General features: G+C 50.6%; 1 protein-coding gene across 1 annotated transcript in view; it reads right to left on the minus strand.

The window, feature by feature from the left end:
- Positions 1 to 2,932: 2,932 nt before the first annotated feature.
- The window catches only part of LOC134338811 (ER lumen protein-retaining receptor 1), an 87,805-nt gene continuing 63,895 nt past the window's right edge, over positions 2,933 to 26,842 (minus strand). Inside the window, exons 3-5 of the mRNA XM_063034886.1 lie at positions 9,312 to 9,470; positions 4,894 to 5,146; positions 2,933 to 3,460 (exon numbers count right to left, since the gene is read on the minus strand). Of these exons, the coding sequence (XP_062890956.1) occupies positions 3,426 to 3,460; positions 4,894 to 5,146; positions 9,312 to 9,470 (447 nt within the window). The 3' untranslated portion in view covers positions 2,933 to 3,425. The remainder of the gene's footprint in view (positions 3,461 to 4,893; positions 5,147 to 9,311; positions 9,471 to 26,842) is intronic.

Raw genomic sequence — 26,842 nt, forward strand, 5'->3', positions numbered from 1 at the left:
TTCTGTGCCAAACATGTCCTTACTTTAGAAATTACCTCAGGTTACCCACAGCTCTCTAGTTTTCTAAGCTCCTCTCACTCACCCTTCAAACCCACCAGGACCCACCTCTCGCTTCCTTCAAACCCACCGGAACATTTCCTGTTCCTTTCAAACCCACCGGAACATTTCCTGTTTCCTTCAAACCCACCGGAACATTTCCCGTTCCTTTCAAACCCACCGGAACATTTCCTGTTCCTTTCAAACCCACCGGAACATTTCCCGTTCCTTTCAAACCCACCGGAACATTTCCCGTTCCTTTCAAACCCACCGGAACATTTCCTGTTTCCTTCAAACCCACCGGAACATTTCCCGTTTCCTTCAAACCCACCGGAACATTTCCCGTTCCTTTCAAACCCACCGGAACATTTCCCGTTCCTTTCAAACCCACCGGAACATTTCCTGTTCCTTTCAAACCCACCGGAACATTTCCTGTTCCTTTCAAACCCACCGGAACATTTCCCGTTTCCTTCAAACCCACCGGAACATTTCCCGTTCCTTTCAAACCCACCGGAACATTTCCCGTTCCTTTCAAACCCACCGGAACATTTCCCGTTCCTTTCAAACCCACCGGAACATTTCCCGTTCCTTTCAAACCCACCGGAACATTTCCCGTTTCCTTCAAACCCACCGGAACATTTCCCGTTTCCTTCAAACCCACCGGAACATTTCCCGTTCCTTTCAAACCCACCGGAACATTTCCCGTTCCTTTCAAACCCACCGGAACATTTCCCGTTCCTTTCAAACCCACCGGAACATTTCCCGTTTCCTTCAAACCCACCGGAACATTTCCCGTTTCCTTCAAACCCACCGGAACATTTCCCGTTCCTTTCAAACCCACCGGAACATTTCCCGTTCCTTTCAAACCCACCGGAACATTTCCCGTTCCCTTCAAACCCACCGGAACATTTCCCGTTCCCTTCAAACCCACCGGAACATTTCCCGTTCCTTTCAAACCCACCGGAACATTTCCCGTTCCCTTCAAACCCACCGGAACATTTCCCGTTCCCTTCAAACCCACCGGAACATTTCCCGTTCCCTTCAAACCCACCGGAACATTTCCCGTTCCTTTCAAACCCACCGGAACATTTCCCGTTCCCTTCAAACCCACCGGAACATTTCCCGTTCCCTTCAAACCCACCGGAACATTTCCCGTTCCTTTCAAACCCACCGGAACATTTCCCGTTCCCTTCAAACCCACCGGAACATTTCCCGTTCCCTTCAAACCCACCGGAACATTTCCCGTTCCTTTCAAACCCACCGGAACATTTCCCGTTCCCTTCAAACCCACCGGAACATTTCCCGTTCCCTTCAAACCCACCGGAACATTTCCCGTTCCCTTCAAACCCACCGGAACATTTCCCGTTCCTTTCAAACCCACTGGAACATTTCCTGTTTCCTTCAAACCCACCGGGACCACGTCTCCCACTCCTTTTAAACGCCCAATAAGAACAAGATGACAGGGGGTGTAGGGGTTACAGAGATAGGGAGGGGTTTGAACAGGAGGGGGTGAGTGAGGGGTTACAGAGATAGGGAGGGGGTGAGGGAGGGGTTTGAACAGGAGGGGGGAGTGTAGGGGTTACTGAGATAGGGAGGGGGTGAGGGAGGGGTTTGAACAGGAGGGGGAGTGTCGGGGTTACAGAGATGGGGAGGGGGTGAGGGAGGGGTTTGAACAGGAGGGGGGAGTGTCGGGGTTACAGAGATGGGGAGGGGGTGAGGGAGGGGTTTGAACAGGAGGGGGGAGTGTCGGGGTTACAGAGATGGGGAGGGGGTGAGGGAGGGGTTTGAACAGGAGGGGGTGAGTGAGGGGTTACAGAGATAGGGAGGGGATGAGGGAGGGGTTTGAACAGGAGGGGGGAGTGTAGGGGTTACAGAGATAGGGAGGGGGTGAGGGAGGGGTTTGAACAGGAGGGGGTGAGTGAGGGGTTACAGAGATAGGGAGGGGGTGAGGGATGGTTGGAACAGGAGGGGGGAGTGTCGGGGTTACAGAGATAGGGAGGGGGTGAGGGAGGGGTTTGAACAGGAGGGGGGAGTGTAGGGGTTACAGAGATAGGGAGGGGATGAGGGAGGGGTTTGAACAGGAGGGGGAGTGTAGGGGTTACAGAGATAGGGAAGGGGTGAGGGAGGGGTTTGAACAGGAGGGGGGAGTGTAGGGGTTACAGAGGTATGGAGGGGGTGAGGGAGGGGTTTGAACTGGACGATGGGGAGTGTAGGGGTTACAGAGATAGGGAGGGGGTGAGGGAGGGGTTTGAACAGGAGGGGGAGTGTAGGGGTTACTGAGATAGGGAGGGGGTGAGGGAGGGGTTTGAACAGGAGGGGGAGTGTCAGGGTTACAGAGATGGGGAGGGGGTGAGGGAGGGGTTTGAACAGGAGGGGGGAGTGTCGGGGTTACAGAGATGGGGAGGGGGTGAGGGAGGGGTTTGAACAGGAGGGGGTGAGTGAGGGGTTACAGAGATAGGGAGGGGATGAGGGAGGGGTTTGAACAGGAGGGGGGAGTGTAGGGGTTACAGAGATAGGGAGGGGGTGAGGGAGGGGTTTGAACAGGAGGGGGTGAGTGAGGGGTTACAGAGATAGGGAGGGGGTGAGGGATGGTTGGAACAGGAGGGGGGAGTGTCGGGGTTACAGAGATAGGGAGGGGGTGAGGAAGGGGTTTGAACAGGAGGGGGGAGTGTAGGGGTTACAGAGATAGGGAGGGGATGAGGGAGGGGTTTGAACAGGAGGGGGAGTGTAGGGGTTACAGAGATAGGGAAGGGGTGAGGGAGGGGTTTGAACAGGAGGGGGGAGTGTAGGGGTTACAGAGATATGGAGGGGGTGAGGGAGGGGTTTGAACTGGACGATGGGGAGTGTAGGGGTTACAGAGATAGGGACAAGGGGAGATGCAGACATCATGACAAGTTGAAACGCTGAGAGTTTATTCAATTTGCACAACCTCATTCTACAATCCAACTGGTTTATATACAGAGTGCAACCCAACCCAGACAGAGAAATCCCAGAAACGCAGTGGAAAAAATACAGACACGGACAGGGTGGCGCTCAGACCCTGGGGAGACTCGGCTCCACCCTCAACGGGGTAAGGGGGGGAGGCACAACAGGCAAATTGGGGGAGGAGGGAGGATTGGGTGAGGGAACAGAGGAGAGGATAGGGAGTGAAGGGCGGGAGAGGACAAGGGGAGATGTGGGTGGGGCAGGAACAATTAATGCCCACAAAGATGCCCTCAGTCCCTTGGCACAGGGAGATTCCAAAGTCCCACCCACAAGCGAGAGAGACACTTACATCTTCACCAGCAAACCCAGGAATTATCTCTACACACCCACCCCCCCACCCCCGTCTCTGCCCCACCCCATGGAGATCTCTCCAAAGAGATCCCGTCTCCCGTCGTCAAGATCCTCTATGCCGGCAGACTCAACTTCTTCCCTTGGAGTACTGCAAAGGAGGAGAGGAGAGGAGGGGTGGGGAAGAGGGGTGCGGGACGGAAGGAGGGGAGGGGGAGGGAAGAGGGAGAGGGGAGGGGGAGGGAAAAAGAGGAAGGAAGAAGGGGAGGGAAGGGGGTGAAAGAGGAGAGGGGAGAAGGGGGAGAGGGGGAGAGAGAAGGGGGAGGGAGAAGGGGGAGAGGGGGGGGAGGGGGGAGAGAGGGGGGAGAGAGGGGGGAGAGAGGGGGGAGAGAGGGGGGAGAGAGGGGGGAGAGAGGGGGGAGAGAGGGGAGAAGAGGGGGGGAGATGGAAATGAGACGTCAGTGTTTAGCTGAGTGATCTGTGCCTTTGTGATAGGAACCCTCCAAACCCATTCGAGAGAATCCGAAATCAGAGTCTCGTTGCAGAGCAATGGAGAGATCTCCTCCCAGAGTTTGAGGGAGAGATGAAGCAAGGGAAGTAGTGTTGGAGTACAGCATAAGGGGAGGCTCCCAATTGTGAACAATCTCTCATTTGAAGGGCTCCCCGTTGAGGGAAGTGCCCCAGTGGGAGAGATCCCTCACCATGAGAGATCCCTCACCCAGGGAGGTCCCTCACCAGGAGAGATACCTCACCCAGGGAGGTCCCTCACCAGGAGAGATCCCTCACCCAGGGAGGTCCCCCACTGTGAGAAATCCCTCACCCGGGCAGGTCCCCCACTGGGAGAGATCCCTCACCCGGCCAGGTCCCCCACTGTGAGAGATCCCTCACCCAGGCAGGTCCTCCACTGGGAGAGATCCCTCACCCGGCCAGGTCCCCCACTGTGAGAGATCCCTCACCCAGGAAGGTCCCCCACTGGGAGAGATCCCTCATCCCGTGAGCTCCTGAACTGCAGCTGATCCATTGCTCCACAAGTTCTCCCAATGCACGAGGTCCCCCACTGTGAGAGATCCCTCACCTCAAAACCTGGCCCATCATGGGAAATTCCTTGCTACAAGAGCTCCCCCAGCACAGGAGCTCCCTCATACCACAAGCTGGCCCACAGTGGGAGATCCCTCATTGCATGAACTCCCCCGCACAAGAGATTCCTTACACCACAGCGCAAGAGACCGATCTCCCCGCGAGCTGCCCCTCACCCACGGACTGACCCCTCACCCGCGAGACCCCTCACCCGCAGGCTGACCTCTCACCCATGGATTGATCCCTCACCCGCGGGCTGACCCCTCACTCTCGGGCTGACCTCTCACCCACGGGCAGACCCCTCACCCACTAGGCGGGACTCCTCACCCGTGGGACCCCTCACCCACGGGCTGACCCCTCATCCGCGGGACCCCTCACCCACGGACTGACCCCTCACCCACGGGACCCCTCACCCGCGGGCTGACCTCTCACCCGCGGGCTGACCTCTCACCCACGGGCTGACCCATCACCCACGGACTGACCCCTCACCCACTAGGCGGGACCTACCTTTGGTGATGTACAAGTAAAAGAAGTCACAGTAGAGGACGGTCTGGACGATGCCGGCAACGATGACGATCAGGTCAAAGAAGGCCTCAGAGTAGAAGCGCCATATCCAGTTGAGGAGGTAGAGACCACGATACAGGCCCAAGGCGAAGAGGTAGTGGCTGGTGATGGTCTCCGCCTCGCCCGTCTTACTCACCATGAACAGCTGCGGCAAGATGGCCACCGACTCCAGGTAGATCGAGAAGGTCCACATGATCTGCCAAGGCCAGGGGGGGACAGGTCAACATCTGGGGAGCCGAGAGGGACAACCCCTGCAGAATGGAGAAGGGAAGCATCTGGCAATGGGGAGTATCGACATCTGGGTAGCGGAGAGGGGAAACGTCCGGGGAATGAAGAGCCACAGCGTCCTCAGGACTGTACCTGGGGGTTGGTGGGTGACTGTACCTGGGGGTTGGAGGGTGACAGCATCCAGGGTTTGGAGGGTGACAGCGTCCGGGGGTTGGAAGGTGACTGTACCTGGAGGTTGGAGGGTGACAGTGTCCGGGGGTTGGTGGGCAACTGTACCTGGGAGTAGGTGGGCGACTGTACCTGGGGGTTGGTGGGCGACTGTACCTGGGGGTTGGTGGGTGACAGTGTCCGGGGGTTGGTGGACAACTGTACCTGGGAGTAGGTGGGCGACTGTACCTGGGGGTTGGTGGGTGACTGTCCAGGGGTTGGTGGGTGACTGTACCTGGGAGTTGGTGGGCGACTGTACCTGGGGGTTGGAGGGTGACAGCCTCCGGGGGTTGGTGGGCGACTGTACCTGGGGGTTGGTGGGTGACAGTGTCCGGGGGTTGGTGGACAACTGTACCCGGGGGTTGGAGGGTGACTGTACCTGGGGGTTCGTGGGCAACTGCACCTGGGGATTGGAGGGTGACAGCGTCCGGGGGTTGGAGGGTGACAGCGTCTGGGGGTTGGAGAGTGACTGTACCTGGGGGTTGGAGGGTGACAGCGTCCAGGGGTTGGAAGGTGACTGTACCTGGGGGTTGGAGGGTGACAGCATCCAGGGGTTGGAAGGTGACTGTACCTGGGGGTTGGAGGGTGACAGCGTCCAGGGGTTGGTGGGTGACTGTACCTGGGAGTTGGTGGGTGACTGTACCTGGGGGTTGGAGGGTGACAGCGTCCGGGGGTTGGTGGACAACTGTACCTGGGGGTTGGAGAGTGACTGTACCTGGGGGTTCGTGGGCCACTGTACCTGGGGATTGGAGGGTAACAGCGTCCGGGGGTTGGAGGGTAACAGCGTCCGGGGATTGGAGGGTGAGAGCGTCCGGGGGTTGGAGGGTGATAGCGTCCGGGGGTTGGAGGGTGACAGCGTCTGGGGGTTGGTGGGTGACAGTGTCCAGGGGTTGGTGGGCAACTGTACCTGGGGGGTGGAGCGTGACTGGCCCTGGGTGTTGGTGGGCGACTGTACCTGGGGGTTGGAGGGTGACAGTGTCCGGGGGTTGGTGGGCGACTGTACCTGGGGGTTGGTGGATGACAGTGTCCAGGGGTTGGTAGGCGACTGTACGTGGGGGTTGGTGGGTGACAGTGTCCAGGGGTTGGTGGTCAACTGTACCTGGGGGTTGGTGGTTGATCGTACCTGGGAGTTGGTGGGCGACTGTACCTGGGGGTTGGAGGGTGACAGCGTCCGGGGGTTGGAGGGTGACTGTACCTGGGGGTTGGAGGGTGACAGCGTCCGGGGGTTGAAGGGTGACTGTACCTGGGGGTTGGAGGGTGACTGTACCTAGGAGTTGGAGGGTGACAGCGTTCGGGGGTTGGAAGGTGACTGTGCCTGGGGGTTGGAGGGTGACAGCGCCCGGGGGTTGGTGGGCGACTGTACCTGAGGGTCGGAGGGTGTCTGTACCTGAGGGTCAGAAGGTGACTGTACCTGGGGTTTGGAGGGTGACTCTACCTGAGAGTCGGAGGGTGACTCTACCTGAGGGTCGGAGGGTGACTGTACCTGGGGGTTGGAGGGTGACAGCGTCTGGGTGTTGGAGAGCGACTATACCTGGGGTTTGGAGGGCGACTGTAGCTGGGGGTTGGAGGGTGACAGCGTCTGGGTGTTGGAGAGCGACTGTACCTGGGGTTTGAAGGGCGACTGTACCTGGGGGTTGGAGGGTGACAGTGTCCAGGTGTTTGGTGGGCGACTGTACCTGGGGGTTGGAGGGTGACAGCATCCAGGGGTTGGAAGGTGACTGTACCTGGGGGTTGGAGGGTGACAGTGTCCAGGGGTTGGTGGGTGACTGTACCTGGGAGTTGGTGGGTGACTGTACCTGGGGGTTGGAGGGTGACAGCGTCCGGGGGTTGGTGGACAACTGTACCTGGGGGTTGGAGAGTGACTGTACCTGGGGGTTCGTGGGCGACTGTACCTGGGGATTGGAGGGTAACAGCGTCCGGGGGTTGGAGGGTAACAGCGTCCGGGGATTGGAGGGTGATAGCGTCCGGGGGTTGGAGGGTGATAGCGTCCGGGGGTTGGAGGGTGACAGCGTCTGGGGGTTGGTGGGTGACAGTGTCCAGGGGTTGGTGGGCAACTGTACCTGGGGGTTGGAGAGTGACTGTACCTGGGCGTTGGTGGGCGACTGTACCTGGGGGTTGGAGGGTGACAGTGTCCGGGGGTTGGTGGGCGACTGTACCTGGGGGTTGGTGGATGACAGTGTCCAGGGGTTGGTAGGCGACTGTACGTGGGGGTTGGTGGGTGACAGTGTCCAGGGGTTGGTGGTCAACTGTACCTGGGGGTTGGTGGTTGATCGTACCTGGGAGTTGGTGGGCGACTGTACCTGGGGGTTGGAGGGTGACAGCGTCCGGGGGTTGGAGGGTGACTGTACCTGGGGGTTGGAGGGTGACAGCGTCCGGGGGTTGAAGGGTGACTGTACCTGGGGGTTGGAGGGTGACTGTACCTAGGAGTTGGAGGGTGACAGCGTTCGGGGGTTGGAAGGTGACTGTGCCTGGGGGTTGGAGGGTGACAGCGCCCGGGGGTTGGTGGGCGACTGTACCTGAGGGTCGGAGGGTGTCTGTACCTGAGGGTCAGAAGGTGACTGTACCTGGGGTTTGGAGGGTGACTCTACCTGAGAGTCGGAGGGTGACTCTACCTGAGGGTCGGAGGGTGACTGTACCTGGGGGTTGGAGGGTGACAGCGTCTGGGTGTTGGAGAGCGACTATACCTGGGGTTTGGAGGGCGACTGTAGCTGGGGGTTGGAGGGTGACAGCGTCTGGGTGTTGGAGAGCGACTGTACCTGGGGTTTGAAGGGCGACTGTACCTGGGGGTTGGAGGGTGACAGTGTCCAGGTGTTTGGTGGGCGACTGTACCTGGGGTTTGGAGGGCGACTGTAGCTGGGGGTTGGGGGGTGACTCTACCTGAGGTTCGGAGCTTGACTGTACCTGAGGGTCAGAGGGCGACTGTACCTGGGGTTTGGAGGGTGACTCTACCTGGGGTTTGGAGGGTGACTCTACCTGAGGGTCGGAGGGTGTCTGTACCTGAGGGTTGGAGGGCGACTGTACCTGGGGTTTGGAGGGTGACTCTACCTGAGGGTCGGAGGGTGACTGTACCTGAGGGTCGGAGGGTGTCTGCACCTGAGGGTCAGAAGGTGACTGTACCTGGGGTTTGGAGGGTGACTCTACCTGAGAGTCGGAGGGTGACTCTACCTGAGGGTCGGAGGGTGACTGTACCTGGGGGTTGGAGGGTGACAGCGTCTGAGTGTTGGAGAGCGACTGTACCTGGGGTTTGGAGGGCGACTCTACCTGAGGGTCGGAGGGTGACTGTACCTGAGGGTCGGAGGGTGTCTGTACCTGAGGGTCAGAAGGTGACTGTACCTGGGGTTTGGAGGGTGACTCTACCTGAGAGTCGGAGGGTGACTCTACCTGAGGGTCGGAGGGTGACTCTACCTGAGGGTCGGAGGGTGACTGTACCTGGGGGTTGGAGGGTGACAGCGTCTGAGTGTTGGAGAGCGACTGTACCTGGGGTTTGGAGGGCGACTCTACCTGAGGGTCGGAGGGTGACTGTACCTGGGGGTTGGAGGGTGACAGCGTCTGGGTGTTGGAGAGTGACTATACCTGGGGTTTGGAGGGCGACTGTAGCTGGGGATTGGAGAGTGACAGCGTCTGGGTGTTGGAGAGCGACTGTACCTGGGGTTTGGAGGGCGACTGTACCTGGGGGTTGGAGGGTGACAGCATCTGGGGGCTGGAGATTAACAGTGTCCCCGGGGTGGACAGTGACAACTTCTATTGATAGAGAGCATCAATATCTTACAAACAGAAAGGGGAAACATCTGGAGATGGAGTGCGTCAACATCTGTCAGAGCTGATCACGTCAGCATCTGTCCGGATTCTCCACAGAGCATGGGTTCGGAGGTTAGCACTCAGGTCTAAGAGTATGTACACGTCCCTTAATAGTAAAGCGCTCGTACCTCAAGAGGACTGAAGTCATGGTTGACAAGAAAGGCCAAAATGGCAGTAGGGACCAGCAGAAATTCCACCCGAAACGTGTCATGGTTTCCATCATAAGTGGCTTTAAACTTGGAGTAAATCAACCACACTGTTCCATAGGAGCAGCTGATATAGACAAGCTGAAATAGAAACAGCCCTGGGTCAGACACAGCATCCCTTCACACAGAGTGAAAGTTCCCCCACACCATCCCAGAGCAGCGACTGGCTGAGAGAAGATCATAGCTGGGAGCTTCAAGTCCAAGGACACACACTGCATCGGAAGGACAGTCTGGAAGGATGAGTGGGTGGCGTTGCTTTGTTGGTAAAAATATGAAAGCAAATCTTTGGAAGAAGGAGATATGGGATCAGAAGGTGGATAGAGCTAAGGAACTGAAAGGGTAAAATACCCTGATGGGAATTATATACAGACCCCCACTCAATAGTAAGGATGTGGTCTACAGGTTACTAAGAGAGACAGAAAATGCATGCCAAAAGGGCAATATCACAACAGTCATGGGGGGTTTCAATACGTAGGGAGATTGGGAAAATCAGGTTGGTGCTTGATTCCAAGAGGGGGAGTTTCTAGATTGCCTATGAGATGGCTTTTTAGAGCAGCTTATGGTTGAGCCCACTAGGGGATCAGCTATTCTGGATTGGGAGTTGTGTAATGAACCAAAATTGATCAGAGAGCCTAAAGTAAAAGAACCCTTCGGGGACAATGATTATAACATGATTGAATTCACTCTGAATTTTGAGACGGGGAAGCTAAAGTCAGATATATCAGTATTATAGTGGAGCAAAGAGAATTATAGAGACATGAGAGAGGAGTTGGCCAGAAATGATTGGAAAAGAACACTGGCAGGATGATGACGGTAATGGCTGGAATTTCTGGAAGCAGTTCGGAAAGGACAGAATATATCCCAAAGAGGTTGAAGTATACTAATGGAAAGAAGACATAACCGCAGCTAACGAGCAAAGTCAAAGCCAACATACAAGCCAAAGAGAGGGCATATAATAGAGCAAAAATTAGTGGCAAGTTAGAGGATTTGGGAAGCTTTCAAATACCAACGGAAGGCAACTAAAAAGTTATTAGGAAGTAACCTAGCCAATAATATTAAAGAGAATACCAACAGTTTCTTCAGATACATGAAGTGTAAAGGAGAGGTGAGAGTGGATATCGGTCCACCAGAAAACGATGCTGGAGAGATAGTAATGGGGGCAAGGAAATGGCTGATGAACTAAGTAAGTATTTTGCATTAGTCTTCACGGCAGAAAGCACTTGCAGTGTGGTGGAAGTGTGAAGTGTGTGAAGTTACTATTACTCGGGAGAAGGTTCCTGGGAAACTGAAAGGTCTGAAGGTAGATAAATCAGATGGTGTACACCCCAGAGTTCTGAAAGAGGTGGCTGAAGAGATCCAACAGGCAAAGTAATGAGGATCCAAAAATCATGAGATTCTGGAATAGTTCCAGAAGTCTGAAAAATTGCAAATGTCACTCTATCTTCAAGAAGGGAGAGAAGCAGGAAAAAATGAAATTATACGCCAGTTACTCTACGATTGGGAAGTTGCTGGAGTTGATTATTAAGGATGAGGTCTCAGGGTGCCTGGAGGCCCATGATAAGACAGGCCGTGGTCTGTATGGTTTCCTCAAGGGAATTCAAAGGGAATTCCTCCAGCACGTTCCTCAAGGGAACATCTTGCCTGACAAATCTGTTGGAATTCTTTGAAGAATTAACAAGCAAGATAGACAAAGGAGCATTGGCTGATGTTGTGTACTTGGATTTTCAGAAGGCCTTTGTCGAGGTGCTACACATGAGGCTGCTTAACAAACTACGAGCCAGTGGTATCACAGGAAAGATTCCAGCATGGATAAATCTGTAGCTTGAAAGAGTGGGAATAAAGGGAGCCTTTTCTGGCTGCCCGCCATGTTCCACAGGGCACTGTGATGGGATCCATTACTTAAATGTTACATACCTATGATTTAGATGATGGAATTGATGGCTTTGTTACAAAGTTTGCAGACTATATGAAGATAGTGGAGGGGCAGGAAGTAAAGAGACTAAGGGATTTGAGAGTCCCTAAAGGTTAACTAGCAGTTGGTGGTGAGGAAGGCAAATGCAATGTTAGCAATTATTTCAAGAGATCTAGAATATAAAAGCAAGGATGTAATGTTGAAACTTTATAAAGCACTGGTGAGGCCTCACTTGGAATATTGTGAGCAGGTTTGGGCCCCTTATATTAGAAAGGATGTGCTGACACCGGACAGAGTTCAAAAGATGTTCACAAAAACGATTCCAAGAATCAACGGTTTGTCATATGAAGAACATTTGACGGTGGGGGCGTTGTTGAGCCATGAGCAAGTAGGACGCACCCTCCTGTAGCTCCAGCAGATTTGATGTTAGTCAATTTGAGGTCTAGGGTGGCAAACGAAGGGGAGGTGCTCTTCAATACATACCAGAAGGAGAAAGAGTGAGGAGTACACTACAAAATGCCGAGAAGAGGAAGAGACAAACGGAGAAACAGGCCCAATTGACACCGCGGAGCTCACGAGTGAGGGCCACATGGAGCCACGTCACAGGGTATGGACAACAATGCGGTATTGGTGGCCACAGAGTCGCTACGTGCAGAGCTAACTACGATGAAGTCAGACATCTGTAAGAAAATTGAAGAAAAAGTTGCAGAGGTCGTGGCCTCTTTGAGAAGTGAAATTGCTTCGTTGAAAGCGGAAAATGACGCTGCGATTACCGCATTGAAAGCCCAGCTGAATACACAGGATGAAACTCTGAAAGAGATAGCAGAGTCGGCTAATGGAGCTTCGGACATAGTTGTGGAGCTGGAAAGCGAGGTGAAACGACTTGGTGGGCAAGTTGAACAACTTTCTGAAAAATGCCGGGATTTAGAGGGACGTTCGAAACAACAGAATCTGAGAATTGCGGGCCTACGAGAGGGGAAGGAAAATGGGCAGAAGACAAGAGATTTCGCGGCACAGATGCTAAAAGCTCTAAACTTGGAAGAAGCTCTGGTGATAGACCGAGCATTTAGAGCACTTCAGAAGCTCCAGGGGACGACAAGCCGCCGCGACACCTGATCGTGAGAATCCATTATTGCCATGTATTTGAAGATATAAATGTATTTTACCCAGTCTCGGATTCTTATTCTGCCAAATAAATGAAGAAATTTTAGAGTCGACTTTATCAAAAAAAGATTTAGGAACGAAAATTGGTAATGCCTGAAACACATATAAAAATTTTGGCAAAAAAAACATCTTAACTGCATTAATACGACCAATCAAAGTTAAATATAAAGGAAACCATTTAGATGAAAGTTGAGTAATATGGTCTATTAATGGTAAAAAGTTAGTCTTAAATAAATCTTTATGTTTACAAGTAATTTTAATCCCAAGATATGAAAGGTAATTATTAATCAATTTAAATGGAAATTTATAATATAAGGGAAGATGTTTATTAATCGGAAAAAGTTCACTCTTACTAAGATTTAATTTATAACCTGAGAAAAGACCAAATTGTGCTAATAACTCTAAAACAGCAGGAATAGATCTCTCAGGATTAGAAATATATAAAAGTAAATCATCAGCATAGAGTGATAATTTATGGGACTTTAATCCCCGAGTTATCCCAGTAATATTTGAAGATTCTCGAATAGCAATTGCAAGAGGTTCTAATGCAATATCAAATAATAGGGGACTAAGAGGACAGCCTTGTCGAGTACCACGAAAGAGAGGAAAAAAAGGTGAGTTTAAAGAGTTAGTACGAACCGAGGCTAGAGGGGAGTGATATAACAGTTTAATCCAGGATATAAATTTCAGGCTAAAATTAAACATTTCAAGCACCTTAAATAAATAAGGCCATTCTACTCTATCAAAAGCTTTCTCGGCATCTAAAGAAATAACACACTCAGGAACATTTTGTGAGGGAGTATAAACGATATTTAACAATGTACGAATATTATAAAAAGAGTAACGACCTTTAATAAAACCCGTTTGGTCTTCCGAAATAATAGAAGGAAGTACTTTTTCTAGTCTATTTGCTAATAACTTAGAAAAAACTTTAGAATCAACATTTAATAAAGATATTGGTCTATAAGATGCACATTGAGCAGGGTCTTTATCCTTCTTTAGTATTAAAGAAATTGATGCTCTATTAAAAGATTCCGGAAGTTTACCAAGTTTCAAAGAAGCCTCAAAAACCTTATAGAGCCAAGGAATCAATAAAGAAGCAAAACATTTATAAAATTCAACGGTAAACCCATCAGGGCCAGGAGCTTTCCCCAGATTCACAGAAAAAATAACATTCTTAATCTCATCCATTGTAATGGAAGTATCTAATAAAGAAGACATATCCTGTGAAATCTGAGGAAAGTCTAACTTATCTAAAAAATCATTCATATATTTAGAATCTCGAGGAGACTCTGATTGATATAAAGAAGAATAAAAATCACAAAAGGTTTGATTAATCCCCACATGATCCAATATCAATCGATCATTTTGGTTATAAATCTGATTGATTTGAGATTTAACATAATTAGATTTCAATTGATTAGCCAGCAGCTTGCCAATTTTATCACTGTGAATACATTTACAGAAAGCTAAGAGAGATGGAGGTTTAGCATTACCTAACTTTAGATTTTATTATTGGGCTATTAATATTCGACATATGAAATTTTGGTTACTTGACCGGGATATACTATCTATTCCTAAATGGGTAGCATTGGAATTACAATCTGTTCAGGGTTATACACTTGGTTCTATTTTAGGTTCATCTCTTCCTTTTGATTCGAAACGCCTTAAGCAGGTCTCTAACCCGATCGTTAAATATGCTTTGCGTATTTGGTTTCAATTCAGAAAATTTTTTGATCTTAATCAATTCGGGTTAGCGATTCCTATTTTAGGTAACATATTTTTTCCTCCCTCTTTTACGGATCGCGCTTTTCAAACTTGGAAGACTAAGGGTATTTTACGGTTTTTGGATTTATTTTTAGATGGTTCCCTTATGTCTTTTGAACAATTATCTAATAAATATAACCTATCAAGAATACATTTTTTTAGATATTTACAAGTTAGAAATTTTCTAAGTACTATACTTCCTTCCTTTCCAATGCTTCCTCCTATATATATTTTAGATTTGATAATTAACCTTAATCCATGTCAGAAAGGTGCATCGGCTATGATTTATAATATTATTATGAAACTCAGGAAAGCTCCATTTGATAAGATTAGGGTAGATTGGGAACAGGAATTGGGGCTTACCATTTCTGTGGATGATTGGGGGCAGATTTTACAATTAGTTAATACTTCCTCTATTTGTGCTAAACATTCCCTAATTCAATTTAAAGTGGTGCATAGAGCACATATGTCCAAAGATAAGTTAGCGCGTTTTTACTCGCATATTAATCCTTTCTGTGATAGATGTTCGGGGCAGATAGCCTCTTTAACTCATATGTTTTGGTCTTGCCCTACTTTGGAAACTTTTTGGAGAGATATTTTCAATATTATTTCTAAGGTATTAAATATAGATATCTCTCCTCACCCTATTACTGCTATCTTTGGACTACCTAAAATTTCTAGTAATCTTTCCCCTTCAGCCCGTAGAATGATTGCATTTCTTACTTTAATGGCGAAAAGATGTATTTTACAACATTGGAAAGAGCTTAATGCTCCAACTACCTTTTTTTGGTTTTCTCAGACGATTTTATGTTTGAATCTGGAGAAAATTAGAAGTAACCTTTATGATTCTTCATTTAAATTTGAACAGATTTGGGGACCTTTTATTCGATATTTTCATTTAATGTAATATTTACCCTTCTTGTTTTTTTTTTCACTGTTTTAATGGAGGTCGGGATTGAGGACGTGATTTTAAGTTTAACTCTGTTTGGTTTCAAGTTAGCCCATTGCTTTGCTTTGCTTTTAGTTAGTTGCACGGTGGGTTTTTTTTTGGGGGTTTTTTTTTTCTTTTTTTCCATTGATATATATAAAATCTAGTATACTATTATGTTATTTTGGTTTCTTATGCTTAAATTACATTGTTTGTAGTATTTTCTTTTTGGTATTGTTATCTTTTGGAATTTTATTATACTTTAACATTGTATTAATGTTTATATGGCTTACCTTTTTTGTATACTTACTCAATAAAAAGATTTAAAAAAGAAAAGAAAGAAGATATAATGCAGAAGGCGATAGGTACCAAGAATCTACAATATCAAGGACAAAGGATTCAGATCGTCAGAGACCTTCCATCCACAGTGGCTAAACGACGTGCGGCTTTCACACCGGTCAGGAGGTTGCTGCGGGATAGACCCGGAGTCAAGTTTGGCCTCCTCCATCCCGCGAAGCTACAAGTGACAATTAATGGAACTGAGGCGGTGTTTACAGATCCAGAAGGAGCTCGCTGGTATGCAGAACGTCATTTGGGAAACACTGAGAAATGACTGTGCACAGCGAGAAGAAACCCCTTACAGAATGAAGATGCCCCAAGTAAAACTCTGTGATAGGAAATAGTGAACGTTTGGGACATTAATGAGGCCCTGTCTGTAATCCCTGTAGAAAACAGGGCTCTTTGAGTTATATTTGGATTGTACTATGTCGGATTAAGGCCCTATGAGTGCACACAGAGTAATAAGAGTTTGTCTAAACTGGTGTTGTATGAGGAGTATGTTGTTAATGGTGCTAGACTTTCTGGTGCTAGACTAAGTTATAGCTTTGAGAATCACACTTACTTTAACATCTCGATAATCTCTGTTTGCTAGTTTTTCTCAGTTTTTTCATTCCAATGCCAGATTTGTCTCTGTGACCATCTATATAACTGGGGAGCTGCTAAATTGCTTCAGAGAAGTGTTAGAGATCGAGAAGTTATTCCTAGAGTTTTGACTAGGTGTATTTGTGTATGGAGATATGGTTTTTTTGTTGGTTATTTCGAGCTTTCAAGGGTGATGGGGGTTGTGGGGGGAGGGAGGGTCAGGGGTAAGGGAGTGCTGTTTAGGATCCATTCAATTCTAATGACCAACAGATTTACAAGGTCCAGAACAGATCAAAAACATTATCATACAGATGTTAAATACCGAGATGGTAGGAGGTCAGGGAACAAGAAATTGCATTATTTTTTGTCCTGGAACGTAAATGGGATTATTGCCCGGTGAAAAGGGGTAAAGTTCTGTCTCACCTAAAGTCGCTACAGGCCAATGTGATCTTCTTGCAGGAAACACATCTGAAGAATGAAGCTCACTGTAAAATTAGGGGCAAGTGGATAGGCCTCAAAGTTTCCAATGAAATCTAGGGGTGTGGCAATAATAATTCGCAGAAACGTTCCATTTCGTCACCTAACAACAATAGCGGACGAGGATGGGAGATATGTTATAGTTACTGGGGAAATACAATCTACGCCAGTTACCTTACTGAATATCTACGGACCAGACTGGGATGACCCAGAATTTTTTAGACGAGTTCTATGATTGATACCAGAAGTCTCCAGCACTAACCTGATTATTGGAGGGGATTTTAATTTTGTTCTGGATACATATTTAGACAGATCTTCCAATCAGAGTGCATTACCAAGTAACCTGCTGAGAACATATATAGACAATATGAATCTGTGTGAGATATGGAGACTATTCAACCCTACAGGGCGAGAGTATTCATTCCACTCTAGAGCTCATAATGTATATACTAGGATTGACTATTTCCTCCTTGATAGCAAAATATTGCCACAAGTCGATAAGATATCATAATATTGTCATCTCAGACCACAGCCGTTACTTTCTCACTGGAGCTGGGTGAATCAACGCAAATACATAGAAATTGGAGGTTTAATCCTCAAACCCAAAACGTTGTGAGTATTTAGAATCGCAAATTTTATTGTTTTTTGAGACAACTGATAATAGTGAAACACCCCCAGGACGACTATGGGAAACATTTAAAGCTTATGTTAGAGGATGTATAATTTCTTTTCAGTCTTCCCTAAAGAAACGTAGTAGAGCAGAACAAATAGAACTAGAAGAACAAATATGTAAACTAGGCACGGAGAATGCATGACAACCATCCGCTGAAAAATACAACAGAATTTCAGCATTAAAATACAAACTTAACCAAATACTCTCAGAAAGGATTGCAGAGCCTTCATGTTTACAAAACAGAATTTCTTTGAATTTGGTGATAGACCGCACAAATTGCTGGCAAGACAGCTACGCAAATTGGAAAGTGATTGGGCCATTCATAAAACTAAACCAGACTCGGGCACTCCGCTGATGTCACACAAAGACATTTATCAAAGATTCCGTCAGTATTATGAAAAATTATATGCATCTCAATCTGATGTACCGACGGGGAGCGCGCACACATTTCTGGACACTTGTAGGCTACCTTCACTCAATCTGACGGGAGTGTCAGGCTTTGGAAGCAGAGTTACAAATGACAAAATAGTAAGGACAATAAGATCCCTGAAAAATGGCAAGAGTCCAGGTTCGGATGGAATGGGTAATGAGTTTTATAAGAAGTTTAGTGACTTATTAGCACCTTGTATGGTAAGGATGTATAGAAAGTCGTTTGAAACTGGCAGGTTACCCCAAACCCTGAACAAGGCCATTATCACGCTTATTCCAAAGAAGGACAAAGACCCAGAGGAGGTAGGATCTTGTAGGCCGATTTCACTGCTAAATTCGGATCAGAAAATTTTGGCTAAAACGCTGGCAAGAAGACTCAGTCAGCAGATAAATAAACTGCTGCACTCAGATCAAACAGGGTTTAACCTTAAAAGGAATTCTTTCCATAACATCAGGCACCTTCTTAATATAATGCATTCTCCAAGACATCGTAAGGAAGACCTTATAATATTAAGTTTAGATGCTGAGAAAGCATTCGACCAAGTGGAATGGCAATATCTCCACGAGGTTTCGAAAAAATTTGGAATGGGAGACAAATTTATAACTTGGATTAAGCTACTGTACAGTAACCCTAGTGCTAAAATACTAACTAATCAGACCCTCTCGGAACCATTCAGTTTGCACAGGGGCACAAGACAGGGCTGTGCATTAAGCTCCTTATTGTTTGAATTGGCCCTGGAACCACTGGCGGAGACTATACGTTCTCACCTCGACATTTATTGGTACATTACAGAATGTACTAACAACAAAATTTTCCTTTATGCGGATGACGTTTTGTTGTTTGTAACGAAACCATATATTACTATTCCAATTTTGCTGGAAATAGTCAATTTATTTGGCACTTTCTCGGGGTAAAAGATTAATTGGGGGAAAAGTGAATTATTCCCAGTCCAAGTAGAAGAACAGGAACACTCACCACAAGCTGGAGGAACTCAGCAGGTCGGGCAGCATCCGTGGAAAAGATCGGTCCTGACAAAGGGTTCCGGCCCGAAACATCGACCGATCTTTTCCACGGATGCTGCCCGACCTGCTGAGTTCCTCCAGCTTGTGGTGAGTGTTGCTTTGGCCCCAGCATCTGCAGAGTATTTTGTGCAGAAGAACAGGAGGGGCTTAAACAATTTCCATTCAAAATAACTCTTCAGAGGTTTACTTACCTTGGAATTGCAATAACCAAAAAGTATAGTTCTCTATTTGAAGCAAATTTTATCCTTCTAATTGGAAAGATTAAAAAGAAAATAGAATTTTGGTAGACAATCCCAATTTCTTTAGTGGGTAGAATACATGCAGTCAAGATGATCTTTCTTCCCCAACTGCTCTATTTCAGAACCTGCCCGTATATCTTACCAAAACCTTTTTTGAAGGATTAGATTCGATAACTCTTACCTTTTTAATGGAATTATAAAGCCCATCGAATTAGGAAAGAACATCTCTGCAAGAATAAGACTAGAGGGGGGCTGGCACTACAGTACCCAACTTTATTTTTTATCACTGGGCTGCTAACATTAGCCATATAGCATACTGGATAGATGACACAGTTGTACTTCCCGGATGGTTGGAGATGGGGCGTGAGGATTGCCTACCATATTCCATGGGGGCAATCACTATGTCCCCTATTCGGTTAAATAAAGCCTGTTATAGAGGCAATCCCATTATCCATGGGACCATACAGATGTGGAGACAAATGGGGAAGCATTTGAAACTCAGAACATTATCTTTCCTTGTACCTATATCAGCAAACCCCTCTTTTATTCCCTCATGTATAGATGGGGCCTTTGATGCATGGCGAGAATTAGGGATACACAGCGTTGGAGACTTATACATACAAGGGATTTTTGCATCATTTCCGCAGCTCCAGGACAAATTCGGATTGCAAAAGAGTCATTTTTTTCAGGTACCTCCAGCTAAGACAATATATAAGATCACATCTTTCTGGTTTTGAGACAGCAGAACCTGATAAATTAGATAATCATTTAAGATCATGTTTAGGGACAGAACACATCATCGCCTATCTGTATGATGCCAAACAAAACAAGTGTCATACAACAATGGATAATATTAAAACAGAGTGGGAAAAGGACTTGGGTACAGAGATAGAGGAGGTTATATGGAATGAGGCTTTGGACTATGTTAACTCCTGTTCCATCAATGCCAGGCATTGTTTAATACAGTTTAAAATCCTACACAGACTACATTACTCAAAAGTAAGGATTCATAAAATATTCCCAGCGGTGTCCCCAATGTGCGAGAAATGCAAGTCCCGGGATACAAGAGTATTGGAAGCAAATATCTGAGGTCCTATCGAAGGTACTAAAGGTTCAGATAATACCAGACCCCATTTTAGTAATTTTTGGAACTTCTGCGAGGTCAAATAAATGCCAGGCTAACCAGCAACAACTCCTGACCTAAGGCATACTTAATGGAAAGAATGGAAGGGCAGTGGACAAATCCACACAACTTGAGCCGTCTTTCAATGACACCCACAATCCCATTCAGGGATGCAAGCAGGAGGTATCTGTATGGGCTGCTGCTCCACACCCTCCACTTCCTAGCCCTTGTCCACGGTCCCGACACGCCATGGCGGTCGGTCTTTCCACCTGGAGGTGAGGGGGTCCCCAATGGACTTTCCCATCGAGGCAGGGTGGTGGTCATAAACCAGCTGGTGGCCTCCATGTTGTGGTACCGGATGGTCACCTTGGCCCCTCCTGCCCCTTTTGTCGTGAGAATGCAGAGGAAGCTAGTGGACGACTTCTGGGGTAACAGGAAACACTGGGTCTCTGCAGCGGTTCTGAGTCTCCCAGAAGGAGAGGGCGGACAGTCGCTGGTGTGTGTACGTACGCGACTGGCGGCTCTCCGCCTCAGGACTCTGCAGAAATTCCTGTACGCCGAGCACCCTCCCAGGTGGCACGTGTTGGCGACTTTCTTCCTCCGGAGGGGCTGCTGTCTTGCCGAAGATTTTCAGCTACCGCCGGCGGGTGTCAGCAGTGCTGCCAGGCTTCTATCAAGACCTACTGAGAGTCTGGAACATGGCTGCCTCAGGCCAGGAATCCCCTCCTCTGGCAGAGCGCGGGGTCCTGGCCGACCCTTGCCCTGTCTCAACGGATGTCGGTATGGCTCAGGTGTGTGGATCGACTCAGGCTGAGCCGCTCGTCGGGCCCAGGCTCCGCAGCCTTACCCGGGAGCCGAATCCGCACAACTTGAGCCGTCTTTCATCAACACCCACTATCCCATTCAGGGATGCAAGCAGGAGGTACCTTTATGGGCTGCTGCTCCACACCCTCCACTTCCTAGCCCTTGTCCACCGTCCCGACACGCCATGGTGGTCGGTCTTTCCACCTGGAGGTGAGGGGGTCCCCAATGGAAGTCCCTTTACGAGGGGGTTCTTCCCATGCACCTTGGGGATCTCGACTGGAGGGTGCTGCATAGAGCGGTGCCCTGTAATAAATTCTTTAGTCTGTACACGGATCTCCCAGCCGCTTCTCGCCTATTCATATATGGTCATCCAGTAAGGAGGGGGGCACAGAGGGATGAGGATGTCCTTGTCAACTTGCTCCTGGGGCTGGCGAAAATTGCCATTCATGGCTCCTGGAAAAGGGTGGCAGGAGGTTCTCCCCGGGCTGACTGCCTGGCTATGTTTAGGGGGTGTGTTCGTGCTCGGGTGAATATTGAAAAGGAATATGCGCAGTCCACGGCGACCGTAGAGGTGTTCCGGGACCGTTGGGCTCCGCGGGGTGTAAATGCCATCATTGATGAAGGTGGTAATATATTGGTTTAACATGTATTGTCTGTTTGTAGTGTAGTAAATATGTTAGTCACTGGGTTTGTAAATATTGTATAGCACCGACATTTGTAATAAAGAATTTTGTTAAAAACAAGGGTCAGACACAGAGTGAATCTCCCTCCACACCGTCCCATCACACACTCCCAGGGTCAGACACAGAGTGAATCTCCCTCCACACCGTCCCATCACACACTCCCGGGGTCAGACACAGAGTGAATCTCCCTCCACACCGTCCCATCACACACTCCCGGGGTCAGACACAGAGTGAATCTCCCTCCACACCGTCCCATCACACACTCCTGGGGTCAGACACAGAGTGAATCTCCCTCCACACCGTCCCATCACACACTCCTGGGGTCAGACACAGAGTGAATCTCCCTCCACACCGTCCCATCACACACTCCTGGGGTCAGACACACAGTGAAGCTCCCTCCACACCGTCCCATCACACACTCCTGGGGTCAGACACACAGTGAAGCTCCCTCCACACTGTCCCATCACACACTCCCGGGGTCAGACACAGAGTGAAGCTCCCTCTACACTGTCCCCTCACACACTCCCGGGGTCAGACACAGAGAGGAGCTGTGCTGACTGAGCTGGGAGAAATCGAAGGAAACTACTGGATAAAGTTCGTGGAATACTTTGGAGGTGGCTCTAAAAGTCTCTTGGACAACTGAGTGAGTGACGGCGTTGGTGTGGAAGCTCGGTGTGGAGTTTTGCTACCGGTTTGGACTGGGTTTGTTGGCGGCTGCTTACTGCGCAGCTCCCAGCTGCGGCCGCTGGCAACTCGCCAGTAAGCCGGTTCGCTCCAAAACCGGAGGCAAACGCCGTCGTTTTTCCCCCATTGACATCGGGGCAACGTTCCTCCTCCATTGTTTTCCTGATTTTTCGTCCGGTGTCGGTGCCGGTGCCGGAGCATCTGGAAGGACGTTTCGGCCTCTCCCGGCCTGGGTCTCTGCAAGTCCGACGGAGCCTTTCCTGGCGCCGAGCCAGCGAGGAACTGTCGACTGCAAACTTTCCCGGTCAGTTACTCGTTTCGCTCCAGGACTTCTAATCGACAGCGCTGTAGGATTCTCGGACTGGAAAGAGCGCCAGCATGCCGGACCGGTCTCCAGGGAGTCGCGGGCCTTCGGGGAGTTACGCAAGGGCGGCTGCCTCCCCGGCCTCGGACAACGCCCTGTTTCGGTCGGTGAAGGTGGAACGTGGGGTGCAATGTATTTTGCGCCCTGGAATGACACTAGAAAAGTGTACGGAGGCAATGGAGGACCTTGTGGGGAAAGGTGGTATTCTGGCCACCGAGAAGGAGTTCGGAAAGGCGGTGTTCTATCTGGTGAATGAAGAGCTAGTGCACCGGGCCCTAAGCAGGGGAGTCACGGTGGACAACATCTTTTTACCTATGGAGCTGGTGACGGCCCCCACGCAACGTATCGTGCTTGGGCATGTTAAGCCTTTCATTCCAAATGAGGACTTGCTTCCCCCACTGGCCCGTTTAGGGCAAGTAAGGTCGGAGATCACTGCCATCCGACACAAATTTAAGAGACGCACCCTCCGCACCGTAATCTCTTTCCGGCGTCAGGTTTTCATGCAGCTGGAAAGGGAGGACGATGTTGAGGGCCGCTTTACTGTCCGGCACGAGGGAGTAGATTATCAGGTGTACTGGAGCTCCGAGCGCCCACGGTGCCATGCGTGCAGGGAGGTGGCGCACTTTCGGAGGGACTGTCCTGCCGCCCGGAACCCGAGGGAGCCCACTTCGGGCACCAGTGCCGCAGCTACCTCTGCCCCTGACCCTACTCCTGCGCGTGCGCCTGCACCTGCATCTGACCCTGCCCCCGCCCGTGATCCTGCCCCAGCCCCTCACCCTGCCCCTACCCCTACCCCTGTCCCTACTTCTACGGTTGGGTCGGTCCCTGCTCCTCTCCCTGTAGTTCAGGTGGGGGACGGGGTGGAGTCTGTGCGGAGTAAGAAGGCAAAGGGGAAATCCAAACATAGTAAGAAGCGGGTCTTTGAGGCCGCAGAGCTCACACCCGTTTCGTCTGAAGTGGAGCGTGGGGCTCGGGGAGGTGCGCAAGCAGACGGGGCGATGGAAACAGAAGGCGCCGCCCCATCGGTGAAGCCTGCACCTGTGTGCTCCTCCAGCGTGAAGAGGAGAAGGGAACGTTCCCGCAAGAGGGCAGGGGATGTAGATGCGGGGGAGTCCCAGGAAGCGGTGGGAATCCGGGTAGGGGTTGGTTCTAAACCTGAGTCCTCAGATGTAGCCACCAGTCCTGGGGTAGATGGTGTTGTTGTGCAAAAAGCTTGTGATAGGCCTGTTTGCACAAATGAGGCAGCCCTGGAGGCCTCCACCCAGGACCTACAAGTCAGCGCCTCTCTGGAGGCCAGTGTACCGAATACTGTAAGAGGAGACGAGGCAAAGCTCTCTCATTCTCAGCACCAGGCGGCTTATGAATCCCTTGGACCAAAGGTGCCGGGTTCCCCTCTATGCCTGCCCCCTAGGGAGGACGATATTCTGTGCACATCGACCCCAGCAATAAATGACTTGCAGGGAGTCCCTGGGGATTGTCTCTCCACTGTCGCAAATGTGGATGAGGCTGATGCGACGGTGGAGAAGGCAGGTAAGAGCGAGGTGCCCGCTGCGCGGTGTGGGTCGCAGGCGCAGCCATCTATTGGAACATGCGGGGAGGCCGATGGGGATTCTGTCTGCAGTGACGGGTTGGAGGGGGACTCTTTCGATAGTGAAACAATGGACATCCTCACCCCTCCTGAGAAATCCCCATTGATACCTGTAGAGGAAATTAAGCATTTCATTCTCACCTCTGAGGGTGCCAAGCACCGGCCTCAGCTAGCCTCGCTTCGCTGGCCCAGCATGCCGAGGCTGGTGAGGTCCCTGCGAGTCATCCTCAGACGAAAGGGAAAGGGAAAGAGGAATGCGGTGGTGGGGAACGACAGACGGCAACTAAAATCTTTCCTGGATGACCTAGTAAGGGACATCAGAGGGAGAAGCAGCCTCGCTCCTACGGGGGATGGTGGGTCACAGGGTGTTGCTGGTACCGCTCGAGCCCGGAAAGCAAAAGGTATCCTTGCTTTCTTTCCGGACAGTGTGGTGGAAGGCGCCTCCGCTCTCACCGAAATGGGCGCAGCTGCTGAGACCTAGTGTGTTCCCGCCATGAAGCTTACCATAGCTAGTCTCAATGTAAACGGCAGCAGGGGTCCTCTTCGCAGGCATAACAATCTCTCAGTCCTCAGGGATGGGCGGTATACGGTGAGTTTCCTGCAGGAAACCCATACCATCCCTGGGGACGAGTCTGCTTGGCTCCTGGAGTGGCAGGGCGGGGTCTACATGAGCCACCTCAGCTCCATTTCTAGCGGGGTGGCGATCCTGTTGGCCCCGACCTTCCAGCCAGTAATTGAAAGAGTCCAAGACGTTGTGCCCGGCCGTCTGCTCCACCTGGTTGTGCGCCTGGATGGCGTACCATTGCATTTTATCAATGTGTACGCTCCCAGGCGCGGTGTGATGCAGACGCGCCTATTCTGTCAGCTGTCCACCCTGCTGAGCTCCATCGATCCTGGGGACTGCGTCATCCTCGGGGGAGATTTCAATTGTACCCTCGAGGCGGAGGACCGTTCGGGCCTCCAACGCGACCCAGCATCGGCAAAAAAGTTAAAGGAGCTAGTCGGCTCCTTTGACTTGGTGGACAGCTGGCGGAATTTTCACCCCAACTCTAGCGCCTTCTCGAGAAGGTCTAGAGAAGGAGGTTCCAGGATAGACCGCATTTACATCTCTCGGGCCTACGCCTCCCGCGTGTCGGCGTCCTCCATGCGGCCAGTGTCGTGCTCGGATCATCACCTTGTGTGGATGGAATTTATTCCACTACACCCTCGGGTGGGATCCGGGTATTGGCATTTTAACAACCGGCTGCTGGAGGACAGCCGTTTCCGGGATTCGTTCCGAGCGTTCTGGGTCTCCTGGAAGGAGAGGCGGAGAGAGTTCTGCTCCCTACGGCTATGGTGGGATGTGGGCAAAGCCCACATCCGGTTTTTATGTCGGGAGTACACTAGGGGGTCGACCAAAGGGCGGGGCTCTGAGATTGAGCGGCTTGAGAGAGCGTTGCTTGACCTGGAGTCCCGCCTCGGTCCGACCACTGGAGACCAGCAGCTGTGGCAGGAATACCAGGAGAAGAAGGACGCACTAAGGGACTTGCAGCTTCAGCAGTCCCGAGGTGCGTACGTGAGGTCACGGATCCAAATGCTGCAGGATTTGGACCGTGGCTCACCCTTCTTCTACTCGTTGGAGAGGTGGCGGGGAGTTCAAAAGCAGCTAGTGGAATTGCTGGCTGCCGATGGCTCCTCCATCACGGACCCTGATGGAATTAACAACGAGGTCCGTTCATTCTATCGGTCCTTATTCTCGCCTGATCCGTCAAATGCGGAGGCGTGCAATGAGGTCTGGAAGGATTTGCCTAAGGTCAGTCCAGAGGATGCAGTGCGTCTGGATGCCCCCCTGACTCGGGAGGAGCTGTCCACTGCCCTTCGGCAACTCCGGAGGGGCAAGTCCCCTGGTTTGGATGGACTGAGTGTTGAGTTTTATCAGGCTTTTTGGGATGTCCTGGGGGATGATTACAGCCTTGTCCTAGGGGAGAGCCTAGCCACCGGAGAAATGCCCCTCTCATGGCGAAGAGCTGTTGTGGTCCTACTGCCCAAGAAGGGAGACCTCCGCCTGCTAAAGAACTGGCGGCCGGTCTCCCTCTTGTGCGCGGACTACAAGATCTTCGCCCGGGCAATGGCCAACCGTCTGGGTTCGGTAATTGGACAGGTGGTCCATCCTGACCAATCTTACACGGTCCCGGGCCGCTCCATCCAGGACAATGTCCACCTAGTACGGGACCTGATCCACCTGCTCCAGGAGACTGGGACCCCGGCGGCGTTTCTTTCTCTTGACCAGGAGAAGGCGTTTGACCGGGTGGACCACAGTTTCCTGCTGGGCACCCTGCAGGCTTTTGGGCTCGGACCACACTTTGTGGCCCGAGTTCGGCTCCTGTACTCTGCCGCAGAGTGCCTAGTTAAGATCAACGGATCACTGACAGGACCTATCCACTTCCGAAGAGGAGTGCGTCAAGGGTGCCCCATGTCCGGTCAACTGTATGCGATCTGTGTCGAGCCATTCCTCGGCCTTCTTCGGCGAAGGCTGACAGGTCTGGTTCTGCGCGAACCGGACATGGGGGTCGTCCTCTCGGCCTACGCCGATGATGTACTCCTCATGATGACAGACCCCTGTGACCTGCAGAGGATGCGCGAGTGCCAAGATGTTTTCTCGGCGGCATCCTCCGCCAGGATCAACTGGGCGAAA

This window comes from Mobula hypostoma, chromosome 28 (assembly GCF_963921235.1).
Source record: "Mobula hypostoma chromosome 28, sMobHyp1.1, whole genome shotgun sequence".
Taxonomy (NCBI): domain Eukaryota; kingdom Metazoa; phylum Chordata; class Chondrichthyes; order Myliobatiformes; family Myliobatidae; genus Mobula; species Mobula hypostoma.